At 37.6% G+C, this 27,829-nt stretch overlaps 1 protein-coding gene across 1 annotated transcript; it reads right to left on the bottom strand.

Moving 5' to 3' along the window:
• Positions 1-69: 69 nt before the first annotated feature.
• On the bottom strand, positions 70-27,829 carry CYB5R4 (cytochrome b5 reductase 4). Its single transcript, XM_072333373.1, has 16 exons — positions 27,625-27,829; positions 26,674-26,827; positions 25,019-25,119; positions 22,840-22,924; positions 19,416-19,457; positions 15,027-15,081; positions 13,422-13,479; positions 13,228-13,321; positions 12,587-12,619; positions 11,818-11,940; positions 8,526-8,666; positions 8,244-8,396; positions 7,624-7,774; positions 2,989-3,075; positions 1,441-1,605; positions 70-694 (listed from the first exon to the last, which is right to left on the bottom strand). The coding sequence occupies exons 1-16, from the start codon at positions 27,697-27,699 to the stop codon at positions 640-642; spliced, it is 1,572 nt and encodes a 523-aa protein (XP_072189474.1). The 5' UTR covers positions 27,700-27,829; the 3' UTR covers positions 70-639.

The following is a 27,829-nucleotide window of genomic DNA, read 5'->3' as shown; positions in this document are numbered from 1 at the left end:
GGAAGCCCTTTCTGTAACATGTTATAAACTGAAAATAAAAAAAAAAAAAACACAAAACCCTACAAAAATACATTAAGTAACGTAAAATCTTTTATTATTATTATCTGAGGTAATTTTTTGTATTTTTTTTATACTTTTCTTCTTTCTTTACAAAGCCAAAATACATAATTGGATTGCTTGCAAGTCAAGCAGACTTCAGATGAAAAAGAACATTTTTCAGTGACTGGTTACCTGAGTTACAGTGCAAGATTTAGATTCAGACAGTATTGCTCTTCAGACATATTGCAGTAAGAAATAAGACTTTCAGTTCAAAACCTACATCAGTGCTTGCAATAAAAAGAGCTTTCATTAACCAAAACCAAGAGATACCTTACATAACACATATCATACGTTTCTGCTTCTTTCTACAATAAATTAATACACATGATGACTTAAGTATTAGAAAATAAATATTTACAAAAACAAGATAAAACACAGTATAAAATTTTTTCTTCCAAAGATGTATTACTTTCAAGAAACAGTTTGGTACCAAGTGTGAAATTTCAAGTCTTACAAAATTGCTTCTCACTTATTTAAATTCATGAAGGTCAATAAATAAGATTGTATTGAACTAACAGATACTGATATCTTCATACAGCATTATGCAGTAAAAGCGTGCATCTCTTCTTGAGAGTATCCAAGATCCTTCAGGTACCTGAAAGTCAGAAATCAAATTTGTAACATCAGTATTTGGAATCCAAAATTCAGCACAGATACAACTTCAGCACCTCAATCTTGTTTTTATTAAGACATGTGCAGCAAAGTTTTCTAAATGCATTTACTAATGTTAAACGAAGGAAAACACTTCATGACCATATTTGCCATGTTAGGATACCAACACAATTCCTAAAAATAAGTAGAGCTATTATTTGATGCATCTCTGCTTTATTAAAAGACAACAGTTATTGGTCAGCTCCACACCCTCCATTAGATCTGTGTAGCTGTCCACAGTGATGCCACAGAAAAGGGAGCCCTTTATCTTTAAATATAAGCCATATAATGAATGTATTTGGTACAGATGTAAATAAATACATTAGTAATAATCAAGAGAATTGCTTGTAACAGAACAGCAGCTTTGATTTTTACTTTTACTAACTTAATTTATCCAGCTAACACCTACACAGTAAGCTTATTTCCTATGATATCATTTTTTCCTCTGAGAAATGAATTTAAAGCAGGACTTGGGAAAAAATGTTAAAGAGATGCTTTTAGAGAGTTTTGACAAGTTATTACAGCTCATGGAACTCACATACTGCATTTACTCTTTTAATTAAAGCTTTGCTGCAAAGCACAAAACAGAGCCATTTTTGAAAGACTTTCAAGTCAGAAACAATATAGCTGACAAGAGTGATCAAACTTTGAAGATTCCTCATTCCCAAACTCATTACTTAAAATACTCACTGTAGTCCCTGCTCTGTAAAAGGTGTTGGACCGCAGATGCAGATAAGCACTTTGGAGTCTTTTTTACTTCTTTTCATACACTCAGAGAGAAGAGCTGAAGAAATCTTCCCCCGTTTACCCATCCAGTCTTCTGCCGGCTCTGAAAGAATGAATTGAACCTCAAACCTGGAAAGCAGAAGAATATTCCAGAAATATTGCCTTTGATTAGAAAACTGCAACAGAAAATACTAAGACACTGCCATTTGTTATGATTACTTCGTTGTTCTACTCTATTCCTACTGTGCAAGTTTAATTCCAACAGACATTTAGCTGTTCTTAGCAACAAGTCAATCAAACAGCCTCCAAAGCTGGAAGTTTAATTATTTAATGCAACCTTTAAATGTTAAGAACGGTAGCTGTGTATTTCACCTTACAATAAAGAAACAAAACCCAGCAGGCACCAATCAAGATACTAAAGCATGGATTTTATTTTTCCATTACTGACTTATTCAAATGTTGGCGTAGCTCAGCTCACTAGCAGGGAAATAAGACTGTTTAGCCAAACCTTGAAAATATCAGCACAATTTAATTAACGAGAAAGTGTCCTAACTTGTTTCTAAAACCCACTAACAGTAGTTATCGAGTGAAAAACAAACACTTGTGTATCTGAGATTGCTACTGGAAGGGATTTTGCTGTAAATTTGCACAATGTCTAGACTAAAAAGCCTTGAAGGTGCCAGACATCACTATGTTATGAAATAATATTGATTTTTCACATCAATGTTATGAAGGAACAGCTGAAATTAATTTGTTCAATTTCAATTCAATACAATTTAAACTAAGAATTACATAGGCAGAAATAATACATACTTGTTTCACCAAAAATCCAAGCATTATTAATTTAACTAGTACTAAAAGGGTATTGAAATTAAAGGCAACCTGACATTCCTACGTCTCCTGGCATAAACATGGCCTGCTAAATAAAGTTAACATTACACGTGCACTACCGTGTTTTAATCCATAATTAGATTGTAACTGAGAAAAATAACAGTGAATAAACAGTGGGTAAAAATTAAAGTAGGGCCTAATTTGAACTCTGAATTTCAAGCTAAGAATTTTGGCCACGAAGTGACACTAAAGAGACTTCGTGACTCTTCAGTACATTTGGAGTGTTGTTCAATGGGTACGCTATCCTAGTCTATTATTTCCTTCTCTTTGCATTTCTACATGTCCTAACACTAAGGCTAATTTTCTGTACCTTCAAAAAGCTTCTCTGACAGTCTTAGCTATCACTGCATCTAATATTCCATCTCCAACAAACATCTCAAACAGTGTCACACCAAGCTCTTAAGCTTCCCTGAACATAATGATATACCCTGCAGATATGCATCTGTGGCCCTATACAACCAAATCACCTTCCACCTCCTATACCTCATTAAATTCTAGATAGAAGTTTCCAGAAGTAGGATCTGCCTTTGTGCCATAGCTGTGCAGTTGCTGTATGCCCCCAGGTATGTTCTGCTATACACTAAGATGATACAAATTGTTCTTCACGAGAGTTATAAATACCTTTCATCTCTAAGAGCTAATTGCTCTAGCTGGTTTCTCCAAAGTATGTCATCTTCTTTTTTGTTGAAGAAGATAAGCTTCACTGTCCTTAAAAAGAAGTAAACAGAATTTAACCACAAGTTGTTTCTGTATTTGAAACATTAATGAATCAGAACTTAGTGGATGATACAGAAGCTCTTCACATTAAAACAAACAAAAAAACCCCATACTCTTCCATTCTCTTCTTAAATTTTTTTGCTTCTAATCCACTAAATCCTTCTGGCTGTACTTTAAATCTCTTGGAGTTGTGACCCCCTCTTCTAAATGCCCTAAGTTTGCCTATGGTTGCAACCTATCCTTCAGGAATCGCTGTTTTTAGAAAACTAAAGTTTCTTATAGTTACTAAGGCCTAAGAATAAAGTATACTTGCTTGTCAAGATTTATCTAGTGGTCTCTCAATATTGTTTGACCACTACTGCTGCAGTTAATACATCATTAGTGAACTCTATGAATCTTTTCTGTGTTGCATCTCTACAAGCTGGTATATGGAAGTGGAATTTCAAGAAGCTCATGTCAATACTAAATTCCTGAAGATAGAATCCAAGCATATAGGAGTAAGAGAAACCTAATTCATCAACTTGGAGGAAAAACTACAGCTGTGAACTTGGTTATCTTATTCATGATTTATTCACTGGTTCAGCGCCCAACACTCTCCTAATACGGAGACAACCTTGCTTCTAAGAGACCAGCAACAGACGCATTATGTTTACGTGAAGCTGCATTCAAGCTATTAGTTCCCCTCTCCTTCACCTGTGTAGCTTGCAGAGCCACCTTCCAATCATGTCACATATGCTAGGACTTCTATGGAGAGGAGTTCATGGGCTCCAGCTACTCCTTAACTGCAATTTAAAAGCCTGTGTTCTCCCTGAAGACATATTGTTTTTCTGTCTTCTAACCTTTTTCCTCTTTTGCAGTTTGGTCACGCTTCAAGATACCAGCAAATCTCATAAAGGCTACAGCAGATGCCAAAGATAAGAAATCACCTTCTACTTAAGACATTCATTTTCAGCTGTCAAAACTACTGCACCGAGATCTAACAATTATGCATAATACCAACCATCAACAGTGTTACCAAGAGAAGTTTCAGATGCAGTACAACTCAAGATAACTTGCAATATACGAGCTCTGGAAAGCCTTCCCAAATCAGCCATGATGTATCTTTAAATCCTAAAATTAACTTAGTCAAAAGCTTGTGACAAAGATCAGGGCCCTTATGTGCTTCCCAGGGCCCACTGCCTTGAAAATACAGAACGTAAAGCTTACTTCAAGGAAGTAATGCTGTCAGAACTGGGATGATGCTCCACAGCATCAAGCACTGCTCAGGTGAGGAAAAAGGTCAACAAAAACACACATGAGAAAGCCATAAAATGTATTCCTTGGGAACAAAGGTAGGAACTGACATGTGTAAGAAATAAGTCTGCGTGCCTTTACTGATAGTCTGCACTCACTGTATATACATTTATCTGGTGCAGTGATGCTCATAACATGTTATAAAGAAAATAAATAGCCTCCAAACTTGGAATGAAGTGGTAAGAGTGCTGCTACAAATGAGGGAGAAGCTAAAAGGAAGATGTAGAGATTTTAGATAAGACCCCTACTGCTAGAGAAGAGATAATTGAGACACACAGTGATGGAACTTTAGATCAGAAAATGAGGAACTGTCAGTTTTTTGAAAGGAGATGGGACACTCAAATGTACCACAAACTTCCAGGGATGCAGACTTCAGTAAGCTCTGAATATTGCTATGAAAGCTCTTAAAGGGTGCACAGACAGAGGAACAAAAATGATCCTTACATGAACACAGAGGAAGAAGAAGTAGAGAATGTTGTAAAAGCAGCTTCTAAAACAAAAAAGAATGCTAACGAAAGGGGAACAGTGTATTAAGAATGAATATTAAATTGATGCAATTGTTTACGAATGAAAACCTAGAAGCAAAACAAGACAGCTATCAAAGAGAATGAAGAACAGACTGTTCCAGGGAAGTGTTAGCCCTCTGCCTAATGCTCAGTGCCTCTGTGCCTCAGCCTGCTTTATGAAATGCATCTAGCTGATTGTAGCAATACACCAGAAGTAAAAGGGAATAAAAATCTCAAATAGGAAAGAAGGAATACTATGTCCTAATACAATCCAGACAGCAAGAGACAAAACAAGAACTGAACTGAAATCATTATGGCTTTATTAACAAAAGGACAGTGCAGACAGGAAGAGAATAAATTGCATTCCACATTCACAGTAGATAGGAGATAACAGGCCTAAAAAAAAAAATAAAATAAGGAGACAAGCTAGGCAGAATGATTGGAAATCCAGCAATTCAAGATATCAGCGTCAAGGAAAACACCACACAGGGAAGCTGCAGGTTCTCCAGTGTTAGCAGTACTACCTCAAAGGTTCAGTCAGCACTTGCCGACAACTAGACAGAAGCTGCTTCAGTAGGTGATGTGATCATACAGTCATTTAGATCCCTCCTCAGCATTCTCTCTGCAATTTATGTTCTAGTGTACGTGAACCACGTCTATGGCAACTGTTACTTCTCACAGTAAAATAAAGAAAATAACACTCATATATTTATACGTATTATATACACACAATGCATATAAATATTACACGTATACAAGTGTGAGAGACACTTATGTGACATTCGCTTTAAAATAAAAAGAAACAAGTTGGGGAAAAAAGAGTTGAGGGTAAACAGCAAAAATAAGGCCATCAAACAGACACATAGAGCAGTCAGAAACACAAAGCCTTGTACCTGTACTGAATCAAGACATTCTAGCTATTCTACCTCAAGAGCTTCCATGGCAAGTCGAAAAATAATTATTTACTAATAAGAAACTGCATGCTGCTGCAGCCTGAACTAACTGCTAGTACTGAGTTCCCCTAAGAAAACATGCCGAAGAGAGTTAAAATGAACACTTCTGGTCATCTTTCAAGGACAGAGTAGACACAAGCACAAGCTGCGCAGTGGCAGTCTTTCACACACATTACCTACTGTGTTTATTCTGCTTGTGGACACGTTAAAACTTGCATCTTTTACTATTGGTTTTACTTTCCTTGCTTTTGCTTTCATATTATAGTCACCTCACACATAAGTTTTCCACTCAAGAAGGAGGAAAAAAATACAGATTCACTTAGTAGTGTTTTCCCAGTATTTTGCCAGATGATAGATTTATTTCACAGCAACAGACTACCCTGTGCTATTTGCATCTGACAATGCAAGATACTTCGGAAGAACCTTACCCTCAAACAGTACATACACTGTGTTCTCACAATACAGCTTCTTTTGTGCCAGACAATACACAGTACAAGAACAACGTACGCTTTTAGATTCTTTTCTAGAAACAGATTATTGCAGTGTACATATAATCCTTTTTAGCTTTATTATGAAGACTAGCCTTCAATTTAAATCCTTTATTCTCTTTCAAAATATGCTTTATGAAGACATAATGAGCCAAAACATCCTGTGCTTATATTACATAAAACCCAGTAATACAAATTAACAACCCTTACAAAAGTCTGAATTCAAAGACACGGGAAAGGAGTGTCAAATCTGTAAAACTATCCTCTGCAACAGCTTTCAGGAAAATAAAAGTCAGGCATGTTTTCTATTTGTGTGCTCACACAAATCACAACAGTTCACATCGACAAAAACAATCTATTAAGAAATTCCACTAAGCGTGATGCTGGAAGCAAACCATTGCTAAAAGGAATACAAAAATACCTCGTATCTCTTTCAGAAGATGCGCCTCAGTCATCCTTTGCATTTCCTTTTGAAGTTGAGCTACCAAGTTATTGAGTTTACTTGAACTCTCTTGAGACTTTTTACAGTTCTAGTTCACATTACAGATTAAATAAAAGATACACATGACAAAACATTTAGGGATCCACGTCACTCAGTCTTTTTACAAGAGAACAGACCCAAGACAAGCAAGAATCCCTCACGTGCTCTGCCTGAATGCAACTGAAATCTGTATTTTAAGACAACAGCATGGTCAAGCTCAAAAGCAAAACAAAATAATAAAAACAATGGATCTGATGTGGAGTAATTTTAATTTGAGCTCCTTGTCACATTCTTCTCCTCTCAACAAGAGAAGATTTTTCTAAAGGATACTAAAGAAACAGCTGAACTCTAATGAAAAGCACTTACGTCTCACATCAAACCACAGCTTACTCTTTACTGTGAAGCAGACTGAGATAGCTATGCCCAGGGACTTGAAAAGCCAGGGTTACAAACAGTAAAACAAATGCCATAGCTACTCAAAGACTGATTTACTTATATGTCTGCAGTGACACAGTTTAAGGCAAATAAAATCAGCTGCCTGCTGAAAATAGAAGGAAGATTATAACACGTACAGTTACATTAGCAAAGTGTAATCAAGCGGCATGTAGAAAACTAAATGGCAAAAAAGACTGAGCAGAGACAGTACAAGAAGAAAAGGTGCTCTGCATCATTATCTCTAAATAAACTGAAGAAAAATGTTGTCATGCCCTTTGGTTTTGAAATCATTTTACTAATACTGAGGACAGCTCATCGCACTTCATCTCATTCTTCCTATGAATCACTTTAGCTTGAGGTTAAATCATAATTAGCGTACATACTGGAGACAATCAACTTTAGTCAGAGCAAAATTCAACAGCTTAACCACTGGTGTGAAGCCTGTGCCTGCCGCCAATAAAAAGAGGTCTTCTAGAGCTTCGACTTGTGACTTCTTGAAGTTACCCTCAGGATTGCTGACAGAAATATCATCACCTTTAAAATCAAAATAGAATGGTAATCCTTAATGAGATGAAAACAAATGAATAATCTGATTTTTAAAAGATTCTTTTATATTCCCTTCATCTTTGTAGTGCTAGCATTCATTTCAGAAGGGTACAATATAAATCACTCGTGGATCATTTATGCTAAAAGAAAAGGTGTTCAATCAAGATGCCTTGTCTTTATGCTATGACTACACAGAATCGTGAAGTCACTATTAAAAAATCTGCCTTGTATCTAAAACATAAAAGGAAGTATATCTTGAGTCTAATAAAACGTTTGCAAAATAATACAGTCAGTTTTATTTTAGAGTATATACACTCAAATACAAAACAAGCAACAAGTATATTTGTATACATGAACAAATATAAGTAATTAACTACCTGATACAGCTGACATATGTGCAAAGATAAAGCCAACCATTGCGGAACTGAACACAAAACACCCCAAAGCACATATTTACCTATTCGTAGGTTGTCAAGTGCCTGTGTGAACAATCCACAGGAATAAATTTTGATCATTAAATATATATGTGCACCATCCTGGCAAAATGGTTCTTTGAAATCCAGTGGCAAAAAAGGCAATAAAGGTGTGTACGGTTTTACTACTTCTGTCCCTAAAGAAAAGACAAAAGGTAGCTGAAAGAACAGGAAAAGTGTATACAGTAAGTTATCTGCAAGCAGCAGAGGCTCAAAATAGAGAAATATCTTAAAATAGCTATGGTCATATTCTCAGTTTTTCCTACCTGCAATGATTTGTTTGAGGTAAACATGTTGTCCAATGGGAACCTGGAGATGAGTGCTCTTAGGCAGCATAAAGCAGAAGAGCTTGGTGTCATGGGTAACTTCTGTCTTAGAAACCAACTTGCATTTCCTGTAGAACAATCCTAAAAGCATCAATTACCTGTTACTTACAGATCTTTTAATAAAAAAGAAAAATAAAAACATAATATATTGCAACATGAAAATACTTCATTAAAATATGAGTAGATGCTTTTGTATCACTTAAGTTATTTTTCTAATTTGGAGCTAATTTTTCAGCCTTATTTTAGGCTCTTACCAGGCTTAATCTGTGTTATTAGTTAGCAGCAACTATGAAGAAGCAGAAAACCAACCCAGTAGTTCTTTCATAAAGCAGAACCATCTGTACCACATTCTACCTGTACTACAGTCACCATACAACTTCAGCGTGAATACACATCTGTAGATTAAAACAGCTTGAGTAATGGAAATGAAAAGTAAGTGAGGCAGAGCACCACACTGTCTAAACCCACGCAGCACTCTGGGTAATTACTCAGCTGACCACCCTGCATTGTTGCTGTTTCATTGCTACTAACACAGCAAATGTTTCTGATAGGGCTGTCCACAGGGAATGATACAGAGCTTGCAGAAAGAAGCCATATATGCTCTGGCACCCTTTCATCAACTACTACCCTAGCACAATCTACCTACAGTACCTATGCTACTTACACCATTGTTATTGCTACACTATAGCAGAACACCTTGTATATGCTCACAGGAATTTCTACCCTGTTGTTCAAAGTGCCAAACAAATTACAGCAGGAATTTCTACTGACAACAGTTTAAAAATGGAAATTTCCACATTTATGATGAGTTTCTTCACCTTAGACAGTCAAGCATAATGGCCTATCAGCATTCAACAGCAAAGAGCTTTGTACATTCTTTTAGGGACACAACATCAACATTTAAATGCTTACACCTGACATTAATAATACTAACAATAAGTGACAAAAAAAAAGAGAATTCAAGGCAATGCATCTGTGGTAGCCTATACATTGTGCAGCATAAAAATGCCAGATGTAAAGCTATAAAATAGCTTTAACTAGACAGCTCAGGCCTTGGAAGCAAAGCAGCTATCGAGGCTCTCCATCAGCGCTGGTACTGCTCCTGTTGTTGCCTGCCTGCAAGAGGCACTGTTCCCCAGGAGCTTGGTGCAGGTACACAGGTCACAATACATCTTGTATCAGTTGTTCTGGCTGCTGTTCTCAGCCATGGTAAAATTTGAGGAACTCTGCTTCTCAACGAAACAGGGCTAAAGTTACTTCATCCACAGCACTGAAGTTTTTTCTTCCTTTTTTTAATACTGCAACTGATATGTCATGTAAACATGGCTACTTGCACAACCAGTGTGTCTGTCTTCTACTCTTTCTCAGTTGTCTCACAGCCACACACTGGAGCAGCATAAGAAGCCATGTACCCACAGGAAATCACCCTTGCCAGCAGCAGACACGTCCATGCTACCTTTCTGCAGGGATTACTCTTCCACTTGACAGTGTGCTCTACCTGTGTTAAAAGTGCTTCTAGCATTGTCACAGGTAAATAGTCAAACCACGTCTGTCCAATCTTAATAATATTACTATTCAATTATGCAAAATACACTATGCTTAACTGTAAATAGTGTTAAGGAGAGCTGCTGTGTTTGCAACACACTTCACATTACTGGTTTCTGCAGTTTATTGAAGGAAATGTAATATTCACTTCAAAGAACTGCTTAACCTCACACACAAAAATGCATCAACTCACGAGGTCAGTATTACTTTACGAGGCTGGAAGTCATGATTATTTACTTCCAGAATATAATTATTATACTTGATAAAAGGTTGTTTTGCACACCAAACCAATTTCACATCCAGCAATGATAGGAAAAACAACTGAGTTGTTAATTACTATTTCTGTGCTCTTAGTATAAGAGATGGGGGTTTCTCACACTTAACAGCATTTGCTCTAAGGGAGCAAAATTGAAACCTAGGCAAGTTAGAGGCAGGAGGCACAATTCTAAGTAAAACAGAGTGAGGCTAATTAAGTCCACACTATGCAAACAGAAGCCTCCAATGTGCAGATATTACTGCCACGCTGAAAGCAGAGAGATAGAATAAAGGCAAGACATTTAGCACTGAACATTCCTCTTTCATAACCCTTCTAGTGTGTTCAATTTTGTTTCTTAATTAATAAATTGCTGAATAAAAAATTCTGGACTACGGTTTAAAAAACAGATGTATCAATATATTTACTGCATTTACTCAGCTCAGCAAGCTCTGACTAAATAGGTTCTAAAACTTGCATAAGCAAAACCACATTCTATACAACCTAAATTTTGCTAAAGAGACGTGTTTTATACACATCATCTTCCTTTTTGGAGCACAATAATCTCTCAACTTTCATGGTCTAATTACCGTAACTATGAGCCAGTAAGAGTGAACAGTGTTTAATCAGTTCTCAACTTTGCTCTCACACATACATAAGGCAGTCTAAATTTAGTCAGCTTTTGGACACAAATAGGCAGAGGGTCAAGAATGCTTCTGAGAAACAGGACAGTCACAATAACATCAGAAACATCTTTATAATATAATATGATGTTACTGTGTAGAAATTTCTAGTTTAGCTGGAAAAAAAAGCCAAACACAATCATCAAGGTAATGCGCTTGAGTGCTGCAACAAGTTCATCCTACTCCCTCACCAAAAAATGAATTCATATGTAACCTCTACCACCTCCTGCAGATGCAGCAGCTTATTTAGAGCTGGCTTTGAGTGCCCCATTTATGCATAGCTTAAGTTACAAGGGTACAGAGTGACGGAACAATGTTACAGCATAGAAAAGGGATGCACCTGTAGGAATAGTAGGATGTGGAGGTTTTTGTTTCTTCACTAGTTACTTCTACAGCCTTTGCCACAAGACAAGGGTTTAATGAAGTTTTCATACAGACAGAAGGGATATCAAATACACAGGCAGTTCTTATCTTCCCCTATTACATTCTCCCAATCTTTCTGCAAGTCTCAAAGACCTCCAGTTCTACTGGAAGACAGAACAAGAAAATGAAACCAGAAGGAAAGAAACAATAACAAACAAAAAAACTACTGTGCATCTGTTCTAGGAGAGTATCTGAGCAGTTTTCAACAACACCAGAAAACGTTCCAAAAAAAATGAGGTATGATCCCAGAAAATAAAAATCCTGGGAGAAAACAAGTTTAACATGCTGTAAAAAGTCTTAAAAGAACTGTTAATGTGGCCACGTTTACCTCTTTCTATGCGCCTGATAAGCGTATTATGACCCTCCAAAGGCAATCCCAGCACTTTCCATTGAATATGATCCTTCTTCTTTAAAATGATCTCTACCTTCCCGATTTTTTCAGCAATATTTACTACAAAAGAAAATTGTTTCTCACTGTTACTTGAAGTTACACTTCATACAACAATACGATTTTACTCCTCTACTAAACTCCAGAGGACTACTCATTTTTGAACAAGCACAAAATTAATGCATTACATTAAAATACTATCAGTTAGCTTTAATTTTTTACATTGTAGTTAGAAGAACAAGCACTAATCTAATACGTATTAATGTACTATATTTAATAAATGTAATAAATACATTGTGAAAAGATCCACAGTCCATCTGGTCAGAAATAACACAAAGTCCAAACCCTTGTTTACTGGAAATAGTTAATTGCCACCACATTCTTCCCCCCCCCCTCCCCTTTTTTTTTCCAAATGGCCATTTGAATGAATAAACAAGTTTATGAAAATCCCATTCAAAGCACAGAATGGCTTACATGTACACAACACAGCTCACTTCTAATTGTTTTAGACATTCTCCAAAGGATCAGAGCACCATCAATGTGTTATTTTTTACAAGCTCAAGAGTCAAAATGTCAATTGTGTGGTTTGATTTGGTTGACTTCTGATGGTACGAAAAGCTGTAAAGTACCTGATGGATCAGAAAAATAGATGAACGCTCTACACTCCCATGTTAGAAGAAATATAGAAAAGTTCCAAGAGACAACTTACCAGCAAAGTCATCTTGAACTTCATGATCCAAGTCTGAAATAGAGAAATAAACTAGTTTAAGCAAAAATAGAATTACATTCTAGTCTTTATATATTTGTACAGCTTAGAGAAAGAAATACTATGTGAAATATTGTGCTTACAACCACGTGCATCTTTACTTGGCCCAGAAGTTGCACTCTTGCTTCATATCAGTCTCAGTGACTTTTGCAAGCTAATATACAACACATTAAGAAAAACATCATTCTTTTTCTTTTTTTTTTTTAATAACAAATGAACAAACACAGTGACTCATAACTATCAACTTGTATTCATCTAAATCACTCCACTCGCCCTTTTTGAATAAGGTCATTTTAGTAAGTGATCAATAACACACACCTGAAATAGAGAAACTTGCATAACTTTTACATCAGTTTCTTGCTGCACTTAATTCCACATGGCTTAGGACATCAAACAAGAAACAGAACAAAAAAAAAATACATACATACTAACCAGATGAAAAGAGGATTTGATAATGTAATCATTTTCAATACAGAGGAATAACATTTAAGTGGTATATGCAAAATATACGTGGCCTGATGTGAAGGTATTAATAAAGTAAAATAAAAATTCCGTATTTTCAACCATAAAATTACAGTACCCACCAACTTCTACAAGATATGAATGGTCATCCAGGATGATCTCTCCCCTTAATCTTTTGTCTTGACAGTCCACTATCACCAACTCTGCATTCATACCCTTTCACAGACAAGGAAAAAGAGCACTTTAATGAAGTTCTCCAAGAATTCAAGCTGGATCACAAGATCCTGTAATTATCTCTCTCATAAAATACATTTACCTTCTGCTTAGTATATATGACAACAGTGATCATATCATCTGTTTGAAACCAGTCATAACTGTAAAACAGAAGTACAGGAAGACAATATATATATATATGTATATATATACTTTTGTTCAGCATACCAAAATACATTTAAGCAGCAGTTTTCAAGTAGAACTTCTTTCACAAAGATACCAGCCAAATATATTATTTTCAAATGCATATATTTTCAAGAGGTAAGCCCAGAGATTAAAATAAAAGCATTCTAATTATCTGTTCTAATAGTGCACATCAGTTAAATGCTATGTTATATAGCACTATTTAGTTACTGGCAGAAGTCTTAGCTACAAAGCAAATGCATCCTCTTTGCAGTATATGAACCTTCCAAGAAAGATGATCGAAGTCCTTGGCTCCAAGCAAAGTTATTAAATTGTCAGAGCAGTTCCCAAGAGTTCTGGGTTCTACCTTCAAACCACAAAACCAGTTATTTCCTTTGCCCAAATCTAGGCTTTACATTCTCATGATTCCCAAGCTACCCAAACCTTGTTATAACTACAGAGGAAGGTAGGACAAACTGTATATTTCTTATTGCTTCCATTACCATACGTTTACCAGTGTTTTCAAGACCTCTTCAGCATGGTAGCATACCTGTCTAAATCTAGAAAAGCTATATATCTGACCACATTTAACATTCTGACATAACTCCAGAATCATGAAAGCTGCAATCCCATTAAGTGAAAGTCAACTCTACCTGCATAACTCCACACACTCCTCACGTGTACATTACTACTGTCTTCTCTTGTCCCCACATCCTAACTACCTCTGTTTAGTGTATGAACTCTTGAAGAAGACAGACAGGATACCCCCTCCAAGACACACTTCTGGTAGCCAGCACCTTCCCATCAGGTACTTGGTCATGCCAGATACACGTGAGAAAAAGGAAGCAAGTACTGATGAAAAACTCCAGAAGATAAGCCATGTTCCAGTTGCAAAATGGGGCTTATGAATGCAGTTGCACATAACTAGCCCAGAGTTCATGTAGTCACATCATGCAAAAATCAGAAAATAGACCTCAGAGATTCAAGGAATCAGGAAAAAAAAGATACCTTAGTGACAACAGCAGGTATTTCACTGTGGTTTTAAGGTCTGCTTTGTTTTACATTTTCAGATTGCAGAAACCTGAGTAGCTCATCACATCTTAAAACATTCCAGCCTGAAACGAGGTACCTTTCCAAGGCATGCCAATTATTACCAACAAATGACTCAAGTAAAATAAAAAAATAAATCAGCCAACTTGGAATCACTTCCCAGGAGTTTTCTAAAAGGCTGAGGAGCCAGTGAAAATAAACCATACAGTTGTACGATAATGCAGGGCAGTAAAAGAGTTGGAAGCCAACAGACTAAGCCAAGAAATAGGCTTCATCTTTTGCCTTTAGGGTCAGTAAGATGTTTGGCAAGCTGTCTAAATCTGAACCTCCTTTCCTACATATAAAGTGATGGTAATAAGACACTCATTCAGCTGAAATATCAAGCTCTAAATATGGAAAGAGTTGTCTGTATTTACTAAGTACTGCACAAAGTTATTAAATAGAATGTTCAACAGAATGAAAACCAAAAGTTTACCTTGGAGTTGTATCTCTAGCAGAAGCACCCAGTACTTTCCTCTCAGAGAGCATACCTACAAAGGGCAGAGAGTTATTAAAACACGTGCTGTGATGTTCATTTAATAGAAATCACAGTAAAACTTATTTTTTTTCTTAATTTTATACGCTCAATATCCCTTCCCAATATATGGTGGTTTTCTTTTACAGGAAAGTATCCATGTTCTTTATTTTGGTTTTATTCAGCATTCCCTCTAGGAGAGCAGGCTCCTAGAACATCAAGCTCCATTTCAGGAATTAAGAGTTCCGTATCCCACAGAACCCTGTATATGAGTTTCCTGGTATGTCTAAGCTGCTCACTGTTTCATCAGGCATTAACCTGCCCTTTCATACTTTGTGACGGTGAAGTAGGGATAAAACATCTAATGAATTCAATGGAACTATCTGTTCAGCTTTGATTTCAGCTGGCATCTCTCTACTTTGTGCTTTGCTAGGAATCTGGAAAATATTGAACAGAGATAATAGATTAAAGCAATTGCAATCCTTTATCAATTTCAATAGAAAGAAGCTGTGTAGAAGCATCTTGGAAGAAACTGCACTGACTGAGATATAATACAATTTGTAACATAGCATGAATAGCAGCAATTTCACCAGACAATGGTTAGGCAGCAGTCTAAGCTAAGAGCTAGTAAATACTGGACAAGTGAAAAGGATTCCAAGTCCATTCAAGGGCAAACCTTGCAAACTAGAAATAGATACATGTACATTAATTATTTAGGTTGGTGAGAATTCACATGTTAGTTATCTTCTATAGGCCAATTCAGTTTGGCAATTGGAATGAAAGTTATATGTGGCAATTACATGACTTCACAATGTAAAAAGTAAATAAAACTAAGAGTACCACTCTGGTATAAATCAAACTGCCAAAACTACAGATCAACCACATGGGGAGTGAGGCTTACTGGTATTAAATCATAACACAGACATATACCACATTCTTGGGCTGCCTTCCGTGGATAAGGGCAATTTGTGGTCATACACACTACTGGCTTTTGTAAGGCAACAGAAATATACAACTGTCAGAGCAAGAACATTCTAGCAAACTAAGTTAATTGTTAATTACTCTGAAGTACTGTAAAATGTTATTCGAAAATTAGAAGTCATGCTGCAATAAAAAAGAAAATTATTCAGGTGATGAATGAATCAATTAAGGTTAGTGCTCTGCTGTGCATGATGGTCATAAAGAACATAAAGAATCCAAAGGCTGATAGCAGCAATGAAGTGAAGGAGTTTAAGTTATTGAAACAAGCAAGGTGGTGAGCAAGGTGGTTATCCTTACAGCCACAATAGAGAGATGAGTTTGACAAGTTAAAATCTAGACTGAAAATTAGCAGGACTGCCAGGTGCAAAAGGTGTGATCAACACTACAAAGTACAACTGCTGGCTAATTACAGCTGGCATTCCTGCTGCAGACAGTAACAAATGAAGGGAAGCAGCTGAAACATCAAAAGTTATGGATACCATTCAAAGGGACCTAACAGAATAAAGAAATAGGCTGACAAAAACTGCACTAAACTCAAAAGTAAATGCATGATTTCATAACATAACGGACTGGGGAGCCTGTCTGGATAGAAAGTAGCTTTGCAGAAAATTTCTTTGGGACACAGTATACAAGCCTGGGTAAACTAGAGCACATACTACATCACAACACTGTGGTGACAGAAGCCAAACGCAACCTGAGCAAAAACATAGCCTGTCAGCTTGAGGGAAGCAATTTTTCCCCTCTATTTAGTAACTATAAGACTACATCTGCAGTACTGTGCTTTGTTCTGGCCCTCCAGTGCTGGGCAAACATTGATGTGAGCTAGTCCAGTAAAGGGCCACAAAGTCAGTCAGCAGCTGGAGCAAAGAATGCTTGAAAGAAGGCTGAGGGAACTGGGCCTGCTCCATCTGCAGAAGAAATGACTATGGGAGAAGCTTCAATGCAACCTTCAACTACCTAACAAAAAGGGGGTTGGGGAAAAAAGGAAGTACGGAAAAGACAACAGGACTCTTCTCAAGGGAGTACAGCTGAAGGCAACAGACAATAGCACAGAGAAATAAAATCTCCTTACATTAATAAAAACAAACACATACAAACACCACCACCACCACCAGAAACTCTTTCTATGATGGCAGTGTTGCTCATAGGTGACTGACCTAACATCCAAGCTCATCCTGACACATGCAGAGAACTGGACAAAACAAGCTCCAGATGTTTGTTCCAACCTAAACTATTTTAAGATTCTGTGAAAACTTTCTGTATCTGTTACTCTCTTTGTTCTCTGAAGGCACAGAACAAGCTCAATCCATATTTATAAACTCTAAGTAATACTAAGAAAAACAGGAATGCATACTTTACTTACACTAAAGAATCTCAGCTGGCTGAACAAAATTTAGTCTTCTGTACTTGAAGTCCTAATGCAAGTTCTCCTCTCACCACTCCTTTCCATGCAGTATGTGTTTTTAATTTCTGAGGTGCTTATACTCAAACATCAAATTGTTTTCAGATAGTGGAGCTACCACAGTAATTTATTTTACATTTAATATTACAGAGTTATTCAACTTAATAATTTGGGTACTTAAGAAATTCAGTTTAGCTTGAATGTGCAAGGTTGGAGAGCTCATTACTGAAGTATGTCTTTGATACTTACTTGCTTTCAAGTAAGAAGTTTTCAAGTATGCTTTGGAAATAACAGTGTGTTGAAATTTCTATGTCTTTAGTTTGAAACTCAAACTTGAAGGGATGTCCAGGAACGTAAATGCCTTTAAGACATAAAATGAGCAATATATCCTGGAAACCTCAGCTTTCACTGTATCTTACACTACAGGAAGTTGATTTTCACACAAATCAAGGATGCATCTAAGTTAATAAGATGCGAGCACACCACACAATATAATTATTATTTTGACATTTTGGATCAACACAACAAAATGTCTTCACCATACAAACAGCTTCCTAGATAAGAAAATAAATAAATCAGAGCCCACACAGGTTTCTCTTTCTAACTTTCAGTCAGTGCTGCTTATTTCTAGACTTAAATTTATAAGAGCTACAAAGCAAAACAACAACTGAATAAGAAAAATGTCTTAGAAAGTAAACTAAGTATGTCCACAACAGTGAAAGTCAGTGCAAAAATCATTCCTGTTTTGAAAGAAGTCATACCAAACAGGTAAACTGAATACGAGAAACAAGCATCAGCATTTTGCCAGCTTCACTAGAAACCACCATCAGACCTATTTCCTCTCTCCTGTGGAGCCACATATTCTAATCAAGAACAGTTAATTCATGAACCTTCTTAAACATTACAAAAGGATATATAGGAGAACAGGAACAACAACAACAAATCAGTTTTTCTTACTTTGACATACACTGATATACATTTAACTCATTGGTTTTTTTTTTGTGTGTGTACTTCAATATTACTGCATACCGCAAGGTAAACTGCCTTTTAGAAATCAAGTATGAGATACAGTGTTCACAGAACACAAGACAGCAAGAAAGACAGGAAGAACAGCAGAAAGTAAGATTTCAGTTTGTATCCTTTCATGCTTAAATGACGGCCTCCAGCTCAAACCCTTCACAGCTGTTCAGCTTACTTTCTTCACCAGCAAACCCCCAGCTCACTTCATTTGATTGGACCTCATAAATCAGATTCTTTTAGGAAGCCTTAGTATACTAACATGACTAATCACTATGTAACTTTTCCTAAAAAGACCAAAATCAAATACATAGTTCTTGTGCACTTGCAACCAAAGCTACTCCTGGTACTCAAGGAGGGCTCAGTGAAGGCTTGTGCCAAGCTTGACTGCTTCCCTATCTCTACAAAGACTACCATTAACCTTGTATTTCATAGAACAAAATGTTTGCTCCTCGTAGAGGACATCAATTAACAACCTAGTTATTCACATGGTTAAACCTCAAGTAATTCAGCCAGGCTATGCTCAAGTAATAAACTTCTATTTCAACTTGTTTTCCAGTATCAGCTTCATTCTACGCATTATTCAAGTTTTTGTCACATCTCTGCAATTTGATTGGCCGCCCAGTTTTTCTGACATAGAGGAGAATCAAAAAACCTGGCACTTCTGTAGTGGCAGATTTCAAGAGCACATTTCTGATCTACCTTCTCTAGTAGAAAGCCTATCCATCTTATACTTACTTTTTCTGCACTACTGAGCTTCCACCTTCTAATGCTTTAAATCACTGAATTTGCAATGCCTATGATTTTGCCTTTTGGACTTCCCCAAGATCACTACTATCTCCAAATCCCAATCAAATGTAAAGACAGAAACTGGGTAAGTATCGTTCATTAAAAAAATATTCAAGTAAGTTTAAGATTCACTTCCCACCTTGCTCCAGAAGAATACTTACCATTAAGCTGTTTCTTCTCTTCAGGCAGGGTAGAAGACATGTCTACAAGCATTAAGAAAAACAAGCATGACAGTGAGAGCTTGCAGTACAGTGTTTGCATACATCATATTAATGAAATGAGCCAAAGTAAAGCTCTCCAAATAAACCACACCAATAACAGATTGACCAGGATGCTTTGGGTATCAAGAAGTCACAATTATATGTAGTAGCACTGATACTACTCCAAAAGATTATGTGTAATAACAATAATAATAAACCTATAATACAAAATGCAAGGAGTTGCACAGCACTGAATGGTAGGAAATGAGAACTTATCTGACTTTTAAAAACAAACAGCACAGATTTCCTTGTGCAACAATAAGCTTCATAGCCAAGAAGCTCAGTCTGTCAGACTTAGAAAGACACTGCATGAAGACAACATACAGTTAACACCAAATCTGACCTACCACCACTAAAACTGTCTGGCAGAAACACAGGAAAAAGAAAACTTCCCTTTAAGTTTCTTCTCTCAAGTAGTTTTATTTGACAAGTTCATCTGAACTTATCTTTAAATCTCCAGTATGCTGCAACTAACTCCAAACAACAACAAAACAAAGCCAGCAGAAAAAGAAAACCTAAAGTAGATGAATGCATAGTGCCACTTCATATACATAGCACTCAATGACAAAGTCATAGTGCTTCTTGGTCACATAATTTCTTCTAGTCCTATGGAAGTACACAAATCCTTTCCACCTTTACACACATATCACAAAAAAACACTGGTGCAAAGACCCCTTCTGCATTCGACTATATTAAGAGAAAGGCCAGGGGGAAGCAGGAGAATCCAATTTGTTCTTCCTGCTCCCTTTCTTGAAAGCAAAAAGATGAGTGTTTCTCCCCTTATTATGGGCTTCTGAACCCCTCCCTCTGCTCTCTCCATCACAGCATGCAGGAATAGAAGAAAAACGCCAGCATGACAGCAAATGAAAGGAAGGCTGCTGGCAATTCATCAAGCACACAGTATTGTTAAAGGACTTCCAAGCTGAACAAGAATTGTCCTCATCAGAGACTTCCACACTGAGGTAAAAATACTGCACATAAGAATGGCACAGTTCCTCCCAAACTTTGTGTTTCTCTGTATATTCTGCTACACATTACATCAACCCAACTGCTAGGATAGGCAACTCAGTCACAAAGTGTCATTTGTCATTAAAAGGTAATTGTTTCAGTTCAAAAATATACTCTTTTCACTTTAACACACAGCACTGAAACTGGCACTGCATATTCAAGGACACTTGCTTAGAAGTATTTCCAAGACACACTCCTTCCCCTCCCTTGGATCATACTGCACCTCTTTCAGCATAATATCAGTAACAGAGTACAAATAAATGCATGCATTCCAACTCCTAAGTTATGTCTGTTCATAACATGAGTGGTAACAGACACTGATGTGTCCATGAGAAACATCATTAGTAGTAACAGGTACAGCCAACACAGTATACAATTAGCACTGATGTTACAGCCAAGTACCTTGAAGGCAAATCAAGCAAAACAATGGCAAAACAGCTTAATGCTGCAGAGGTTTGTTGAGAGAGATTGCAGGAAGAAAGAGATTCTGAAATAATCTTTTACATGCCTGAGTACTACTGTAGCTACTGCACTGTAATGCTACAGAAGGATACTTCAGAATCTCTTGTTAGTCACTACCCTACCCATCAAACAGTGTTCCCAGAAGACAAGTTGGCAAAACTATCACCAGCACCTTCAAAGGACTCTTCTTAGAAAGCATGCAAGGACCGACTTTACTGCCCTTATAAATTCAGTGAATAGATAACTATGCTATCTTCCAAAATACTCCAGAGCACAGGAAACAAAACTGATCACAAATCTCCCAGCAGTGCCCCAACAAACCTACAGTGCACACTATTGAGTACCAAACAGCACATACCACACTGCATATTGGAAGGAGAAAAGACAAGTACTGCTGCCTGATAGTGGATCAGGTCAATCACAAGCGTGATAATTCACTATTCAAAAGCAAAGGATATATAACACAATATGAACTACAGGAAACTCTGAAAAATGTTGATACAAAGAATTTTAGTAAATACCATCTAACCAGCTTAATTATTTCATTAATGAAATAATTTTCAAGCCTGAAATGGCCAAAAGAGACACAGGCAGCCAAATCACTTTCATACAGTGTGTAACCTTCCCCCTGCAGGTTTTATGACAGCAAAACAGATAAGAGCAGTCCTACTACAGAAGAAAGCAGAGAAAAAAAAAAACACCAGAAAATGGACCATCATAGCTGTCGGGAGCAAAGATACGTTTATTTTGTTCACTGATTTACTGTCATGAGAATTCCTCCAGTTATAGAAAAGTTACACTAACGAAATCAGTAAAAGTCAGATTTACTTTTTATGTTTGTGATTCAGATGACAAAGTGGCACTAACGTATCTATAACATGTCAACTCCATGAAGCAGTTATGCTGTCAAGGTATCTCCTTGCATTGCAGCACTCAGCTTCAAAACTCTACAATGGAATTAGCTACCTAGCAACGCAGAGATGTAAAATCCTATCTACAGAGCAAAGTCAACCTAATGATAAAGTGATCTAAGTGCTAAGCAAGTAAGCCATGTTCCCTTGTCAGAAATTGAAATTGTGACCAACAGGATACCATAGAAGGTGAAAAAAATAGTTGCAAATATCAATTCTGTCATGTTTTCACAGCAGTTTTGCTAAGGGTCACTATTCAGTAATAGTATCTGGTTGCAGGATACTGGCATTTTTCACTGTGGCCTGTAAATCAAAACAAATACTGAAGATAAATTCTTTAGAAACCACTGTCAGCGATTTAAGACAATACGCTACTTTCTTTCTCTGTCCTGGCTCTGATGAGCTTGCTGAATCAGCATCATTTTCTCTAAATAAATCCAAACTTTAGCAGACCCAGTGAGGAGTTTTCTAAAAACAATAACCATCCAGAAACTGTGTTCATAGATCTCATTTCAGATGCAACTTTCAAGACCTACATCTGGGGCTGAAATCATCAAAGTGAAAAAACTGACTTATTTGAAGATGCTCTAAATCGCACCAGAGGGCTGTTCAGGAAAACTTGCCTGCTGGGACCTGAAGAAATAGCAATCCTTGGGGAAAAATGAAAATAAAAATAAATATGTACCTATTTCTACAAACATATAGCCCTTTGCTGATGATTTACAACACAAGAAAAAAATACCATCACATTATTTATAAATGTCTTCACTTGTAAAATATTTTCTTCTTCAAGTACATACTATCAAAGGACTACGTACGTGCAACAGCCTTCACCTCTGTATCAAAATACAGGCACTCCTCATAAATACAATGATTTCTTGCAACTTCCAGACAGCTTTGGAATAAAGCATTATGAGAAATTATTTCACTCTAAAAGCCCTCACCTTTTGGAGCAGCAATAGGCTTGAAAGCCATTCTCCCAACAAGACACTCCTTCAGCATCGATTCATAATTGACCCAACGATGGACCTATATTAACGAAATCAGTTTTCACAACTTTTGTAATTTTTTACAGTGTTGTCGCTCTATGCACTAAGATACAAACACCATTGTTGCATAACAGCTAATTTAATTCATTTCTTAGTGTTTTGTTTTTAACCCAGACACCAATTGTTCATTTTTTTTTTTTTCAGTATTTTTCTTTCACAACCAAGAAGTATTTAAACACACACAAAAAGACCCTGAGTATCTGACAACAGCTTAACTTATCTGTTTTATGTGTTGCAGTACCTGTTTTATGTGTTGCAGTAACTGAACATCACAACCTTTAACGACAGAAAGTTTCAGAATAGTGTTTTTATGATGTTCACAACATAACAGAATTTGTCCTTACCACAGAGGACATTAATCTTGTTTAGATATGAATATGGAGAAGGGGACTGATGATGGAAATATAACATACAGTATGGTAGTTTAGACACGTCGACATCTCCTATGAAGTTGGAGCGTTTCTGTTTGTTTCTGTCTGATGATCATTGAATTGTTGGGAAATAACCTATTTTAGAAAGTCAAATGAAGTGATGAAGGAGCAGTAATTTACAGACCAGAACTGAAAAACTTCCATAGGAAATAGATGGCAGAAAAGCCAACTCTGATGGGGCATCCAAGATAACACCTCAGGAAGAAAAAAGGTAACGGAGCGCAGCATGACAAATTTGAATGGTACAAAGAGATTTAAAAATAAAAACCTTTAACTGGACTAGCTAAGCAAACAAGCTAAGGAATTTCCATCCACAAACTGTAGTTGCATTTTACATAGGCAGTAGAAAGAAATGAAAAATTTTGAGAAATAATTATGTTTCTCAGACATTTAAGAAACACCAGCAGCCTATCAAACTCTTAAATACATCAGTATGTAACAGATACAGAATGCACAGGCAGCAGAAATGCCTCCAGAGCTGGAAAGACATCAACCAGAAATGAAAACCTGGAAGCGGTTTTCCACTCCTGCCACAAAACAAACTAACAAAAACGTAGCAAGCATGTTACAGAGTTCAGATACACTTTTTGGACATCTGGAAACATCTTTGCTGCCTCCATTCCCATTTCTAAGTACATCACACCAATGACAGTGATTTTGCTGCAGACTTTCAGGCCACAAGTTGACAAAGCATAAATTCCCAGGAGTGAAAATGCAAGTTTATTTAAACCTGAGCAGCTTTGTGACCAACAGAAAAATATACTGAAATCCTGTGCCTAGACACTTCATTTGTCAAGAGTTTAACCAAAGACAAGACAAAGCTAAAACACCATCACATCTCTCCTTTATTTACGTTCATTCTTAAATACGTTTTGCAAGTTAAGAGGTGACACACTATGATGTCAGAACTGTAAAGAAATGACAGAATTCTTTCACAGAGGAAGTTCCCTTTCTGCTCATCCCCAGTTTCCCAGGAAAACCCTGTGAGGCAAGGAGATGGGAAGAATGCCTGCTTTCAAAAAGACCAACTCAGTGAATCACTCCCTATGAAATCAGGTCTTATAGGAACACTGCAGACGTTCTTTTCAGCCTTAAAGAAAAGGTGAACAAAGAAGAGACCAGCTGTCATCTGACTTGCTCACAATGAGTTAATAGCAGTCTCAGCACCTCTTCCTTAGTACTTTGTTCACTGATAATGTGGTAACCAAGTCAATAGATGGAAAAATGCTACAACTATATGTCAAAAAATTAATGCTCTTCTCTCTGAGAAGAAAATGGTTTTCAAATGAGAGCAATTAGTCAATACATTGCTGCATTGAAGAGGTAGGAATCTGAAGTTTAATTGCTATTTCTGCTAAAAACCAATCAATTTGTTAAAATGGTCAAACTGAAGTAAAACCTCAACATAAAAGAACACTTTCATTAATGATTTTTGATGCAAAATTTAAATGATGTTTCTCTTTCAGCACATTAGTGCAATTCTGAACAGTAAACCATTGCCTTCGCTTAGAGCTCAAATGGTTTAAGTCATTTCCACTGGGATGACCTAAAATAATCAGAAAACATGCTTTTTTATTTTAATTTTTATGTTTTCTGAAATACCTTTTAGTGAGGAAGTGTCATTCACTGCCAGTTGTTCTCACCTGGTCAAAAAGATCCGTACCATCAGTTCCAGCTGCTTTCATTAGTTCATCCTCACCACCAGGATGATATTCCATGTATGGTGTGACGTTATATACTAGTCCTGCAGGAAACAGAATATAAGATCATGTGAGTACGATTTTTTACAACCACGGCAACAATTCAACTATCTTCAGAAACGTGGAAAGATTAGTATCTATTGCACAGTGTAATAGCAAGCAATATGACTTTCCAGAAACAGAAGTCACACAGCCATATGGAACCCAAAACAAATCACACAGAGTTGGTCAGTAGGAAAAGTTCTGTGGCACTGCAGGGCTGATATCTGGAAAAACCATGGAGGTATAAGACTCTAACAAAACTAACACCTGAAGACGAAGGTGTCATAGTCTACTTAATGTGTATGAGAGCCAGAGGTCAGTTAAGTAGAGACACAGAACTGAGCCAGTTAGTGCATGGAATGGATTTTGTTTTCCCTCTGAATTAAGTCACTGCTGAAGTGCTGTCAAAGTTGTTTCTCTGTCATGCATTTCACTATGGAATTAAATGACTACTGGAAGAAACTGCCTTCAAAAAATAAAAACTATCACCATCAGCAATAAAATGTTTCTTCTGTAGATTCAGCAACACAAAAAAAAACTGAACACACTCTGAACTCTTTAGAGGCTGATAACTCTGATGATAAATTTGCCTGAATTAAAGGATTCAGCATTCTTTTTACACAAGCACTACTTTGTATTTCTAGTGAGATTAAAGAAAAATAAATCTTTTATAGGCCTGGAATTACAAAGCCCAATTACTGAAATGCAACCAGAGTTTGAAGAATGCAGCTCTAAACAGATTTAACCACAGACATTTCTTCTTACGGGACTACTGCAGGTCTACGTGGCAAAATGGTTTTTAAATTTGAATATTATTGAAACATGAAGTTACTAAAGTGGAACTGTGCCTGTTAAAAGCATTGCGTGCTTTTAAAAAGTATACATTACTCCAGAAAGGGTGGCATTCATCATTAAGTGAAGGGAAACACATCTCTGGGACAATCCGAATTGATAAGAACAATCCTCCTGGACTGGAAAGGTTTTTTTGCACGTTCTACTGAGCTGATGTTCTCAGGGATGTAACCGCTGCGCCATCTTGTGTACAGAATTGCTTACTGCACATCAGAAAATGCACGAGAGAAAATCTAAACAGTTCAAACTCCTGAATGTCAACAAAACGTTCAGATTTCCACCTAATGTGCTGTTATTTAACCCCCTGCCACCCCATTTGATACACTTGTGCCCTATGTGGCAACTCTGTTTGATGGTCACCCTACTGGCTTTGTACACCCTAAGTACACATCAGCATTTTTAATGTCTCATTCTTGCTAAGACGCTGTTGTCAGAAGAGTCGACCGCATTCTTATGTTTCACTGTTTTCACATAAGTGTCAGATACATCAGCTTTAAAGAGTGCCTGAGAAAAGTCTGAAAGCAAAGAAGAGTGTTGTTAGATAAAACTGCCAACTTGAACAAAGTCGTGTCCTATAGATGACACAATACACTGTTCTGGGGTGAGGATTTTTTGGGGTGGTAGTTGTTGTTTTGTTATGTTTCAGGTACAGACAGGAAGCCAGGCACAAAACAAAATGTAGAAGAAACATCACAGTAACCAACCTCTTAGACATATCCAGCAGTCCTCCTTTTTGTTGTGCTTAGCAAGCTCATCCTCGGTCACTTCTATTAGCCTCCCTTTCAAACCAGTCAGGTCCTTTCCACTTTTAGTTAATCGAATCCAATCCATAAGACTCCTACCTGGTTTTAAAGGAACCTGGAAAGTAAAAACGTACAAACATCATTAAACTCTAAGGGGAGAAAGAGCCATTCAAAATGTTTTTCTAAGCTCCCAAGGAAAACTGGGATGAAACAAGAAATAACCCATACTCTTCACGATCATTTTGGAGCCCTACCCAGAAGTAAAGCTGCTTACAGAGGCTTCCTATTTTGTAACCCAGCCAAAAGGATTCTCAAACATTCATCATAAAGACTTTGCAAACCCCGTGGCAACAGGAGGTCTCACCCAGGGAAAGCTGGGGGCGTGACCTACTGGCTCACAGGGTAAGGGCAGAACAAGGTCTCACAGATTTCTAACACCTTCCTTTCTAACGGCATGATGGATCAGGAGCCCCTTTATCCAAACACGACAGCGGAGAACAGAGTATGAGAACTGTGGTCTCTGAACACTGCAGACAGAGCAGAAACGCGGAGACAATAAGAACACACAAACACAAGTCAGCGGGTGCTGCTTCACTCTGGCAGTTCGGGTCCCAAACCAACTGAGCTCACCCCCCAAGCGAGGCCCACAAGCCCACTCCGTGGAGGGACAGTCCAAACGCAAAGACAAGCTGCACACAGCTGTAAAGGCTGCGTAAGAAAACCGAGACAATGAGAAAAGGCCGCACAAGGAGCGCTGTGAGCCCCACGAAAAGGAGAAGTACGGTTATACGGTAACGACGCAGCTCCGGCCCAGCCCCAAACCCGGCCGGCAGCCCCGCAGGGCCGCGCCGTGACGGCCTCAGGGCCGGCTGAGAGAGAGCCCCAACCCCGAGGAGGCTGCGCAGGGCCTACCTTGGTGCGGCCGCCCGCGGCCACCCGCTGCTGAGAGCCGGACGCCGGGAAGGCCTGCGGTGGCACGTTCAGCATCCTGCTGGCCTGGCCTGCACCCGGCGGGCAGGCGGAGCGCTCCGGCGCAGCGCGCAGGCGCGGCCTGATGGGCGGGCTCGGCCCGTCGTAAGCGGCGGGTGCCTCCCACAGGGTGCCGGCCTTTTCCAGC

The sequence above is a fragment of the Excalfactoria chinensis genome, chromosome 3 (assembly GCF_039878825.1).
Source record: "Excalfactoria chinensis isolate bCotChi1 chromosome 3, bCotChi1.hap2, whole genome shotgun sequence".
Lineage (NCBI taxonomy): Eukaryota > Metazoa > Chordata > Aves > Galliformes > Phasianidae > Excalfactoria > Excalfactoria chinensis.
This window is presented reverse-complemented; position numbering and strand designations above follow the sequence as displayed.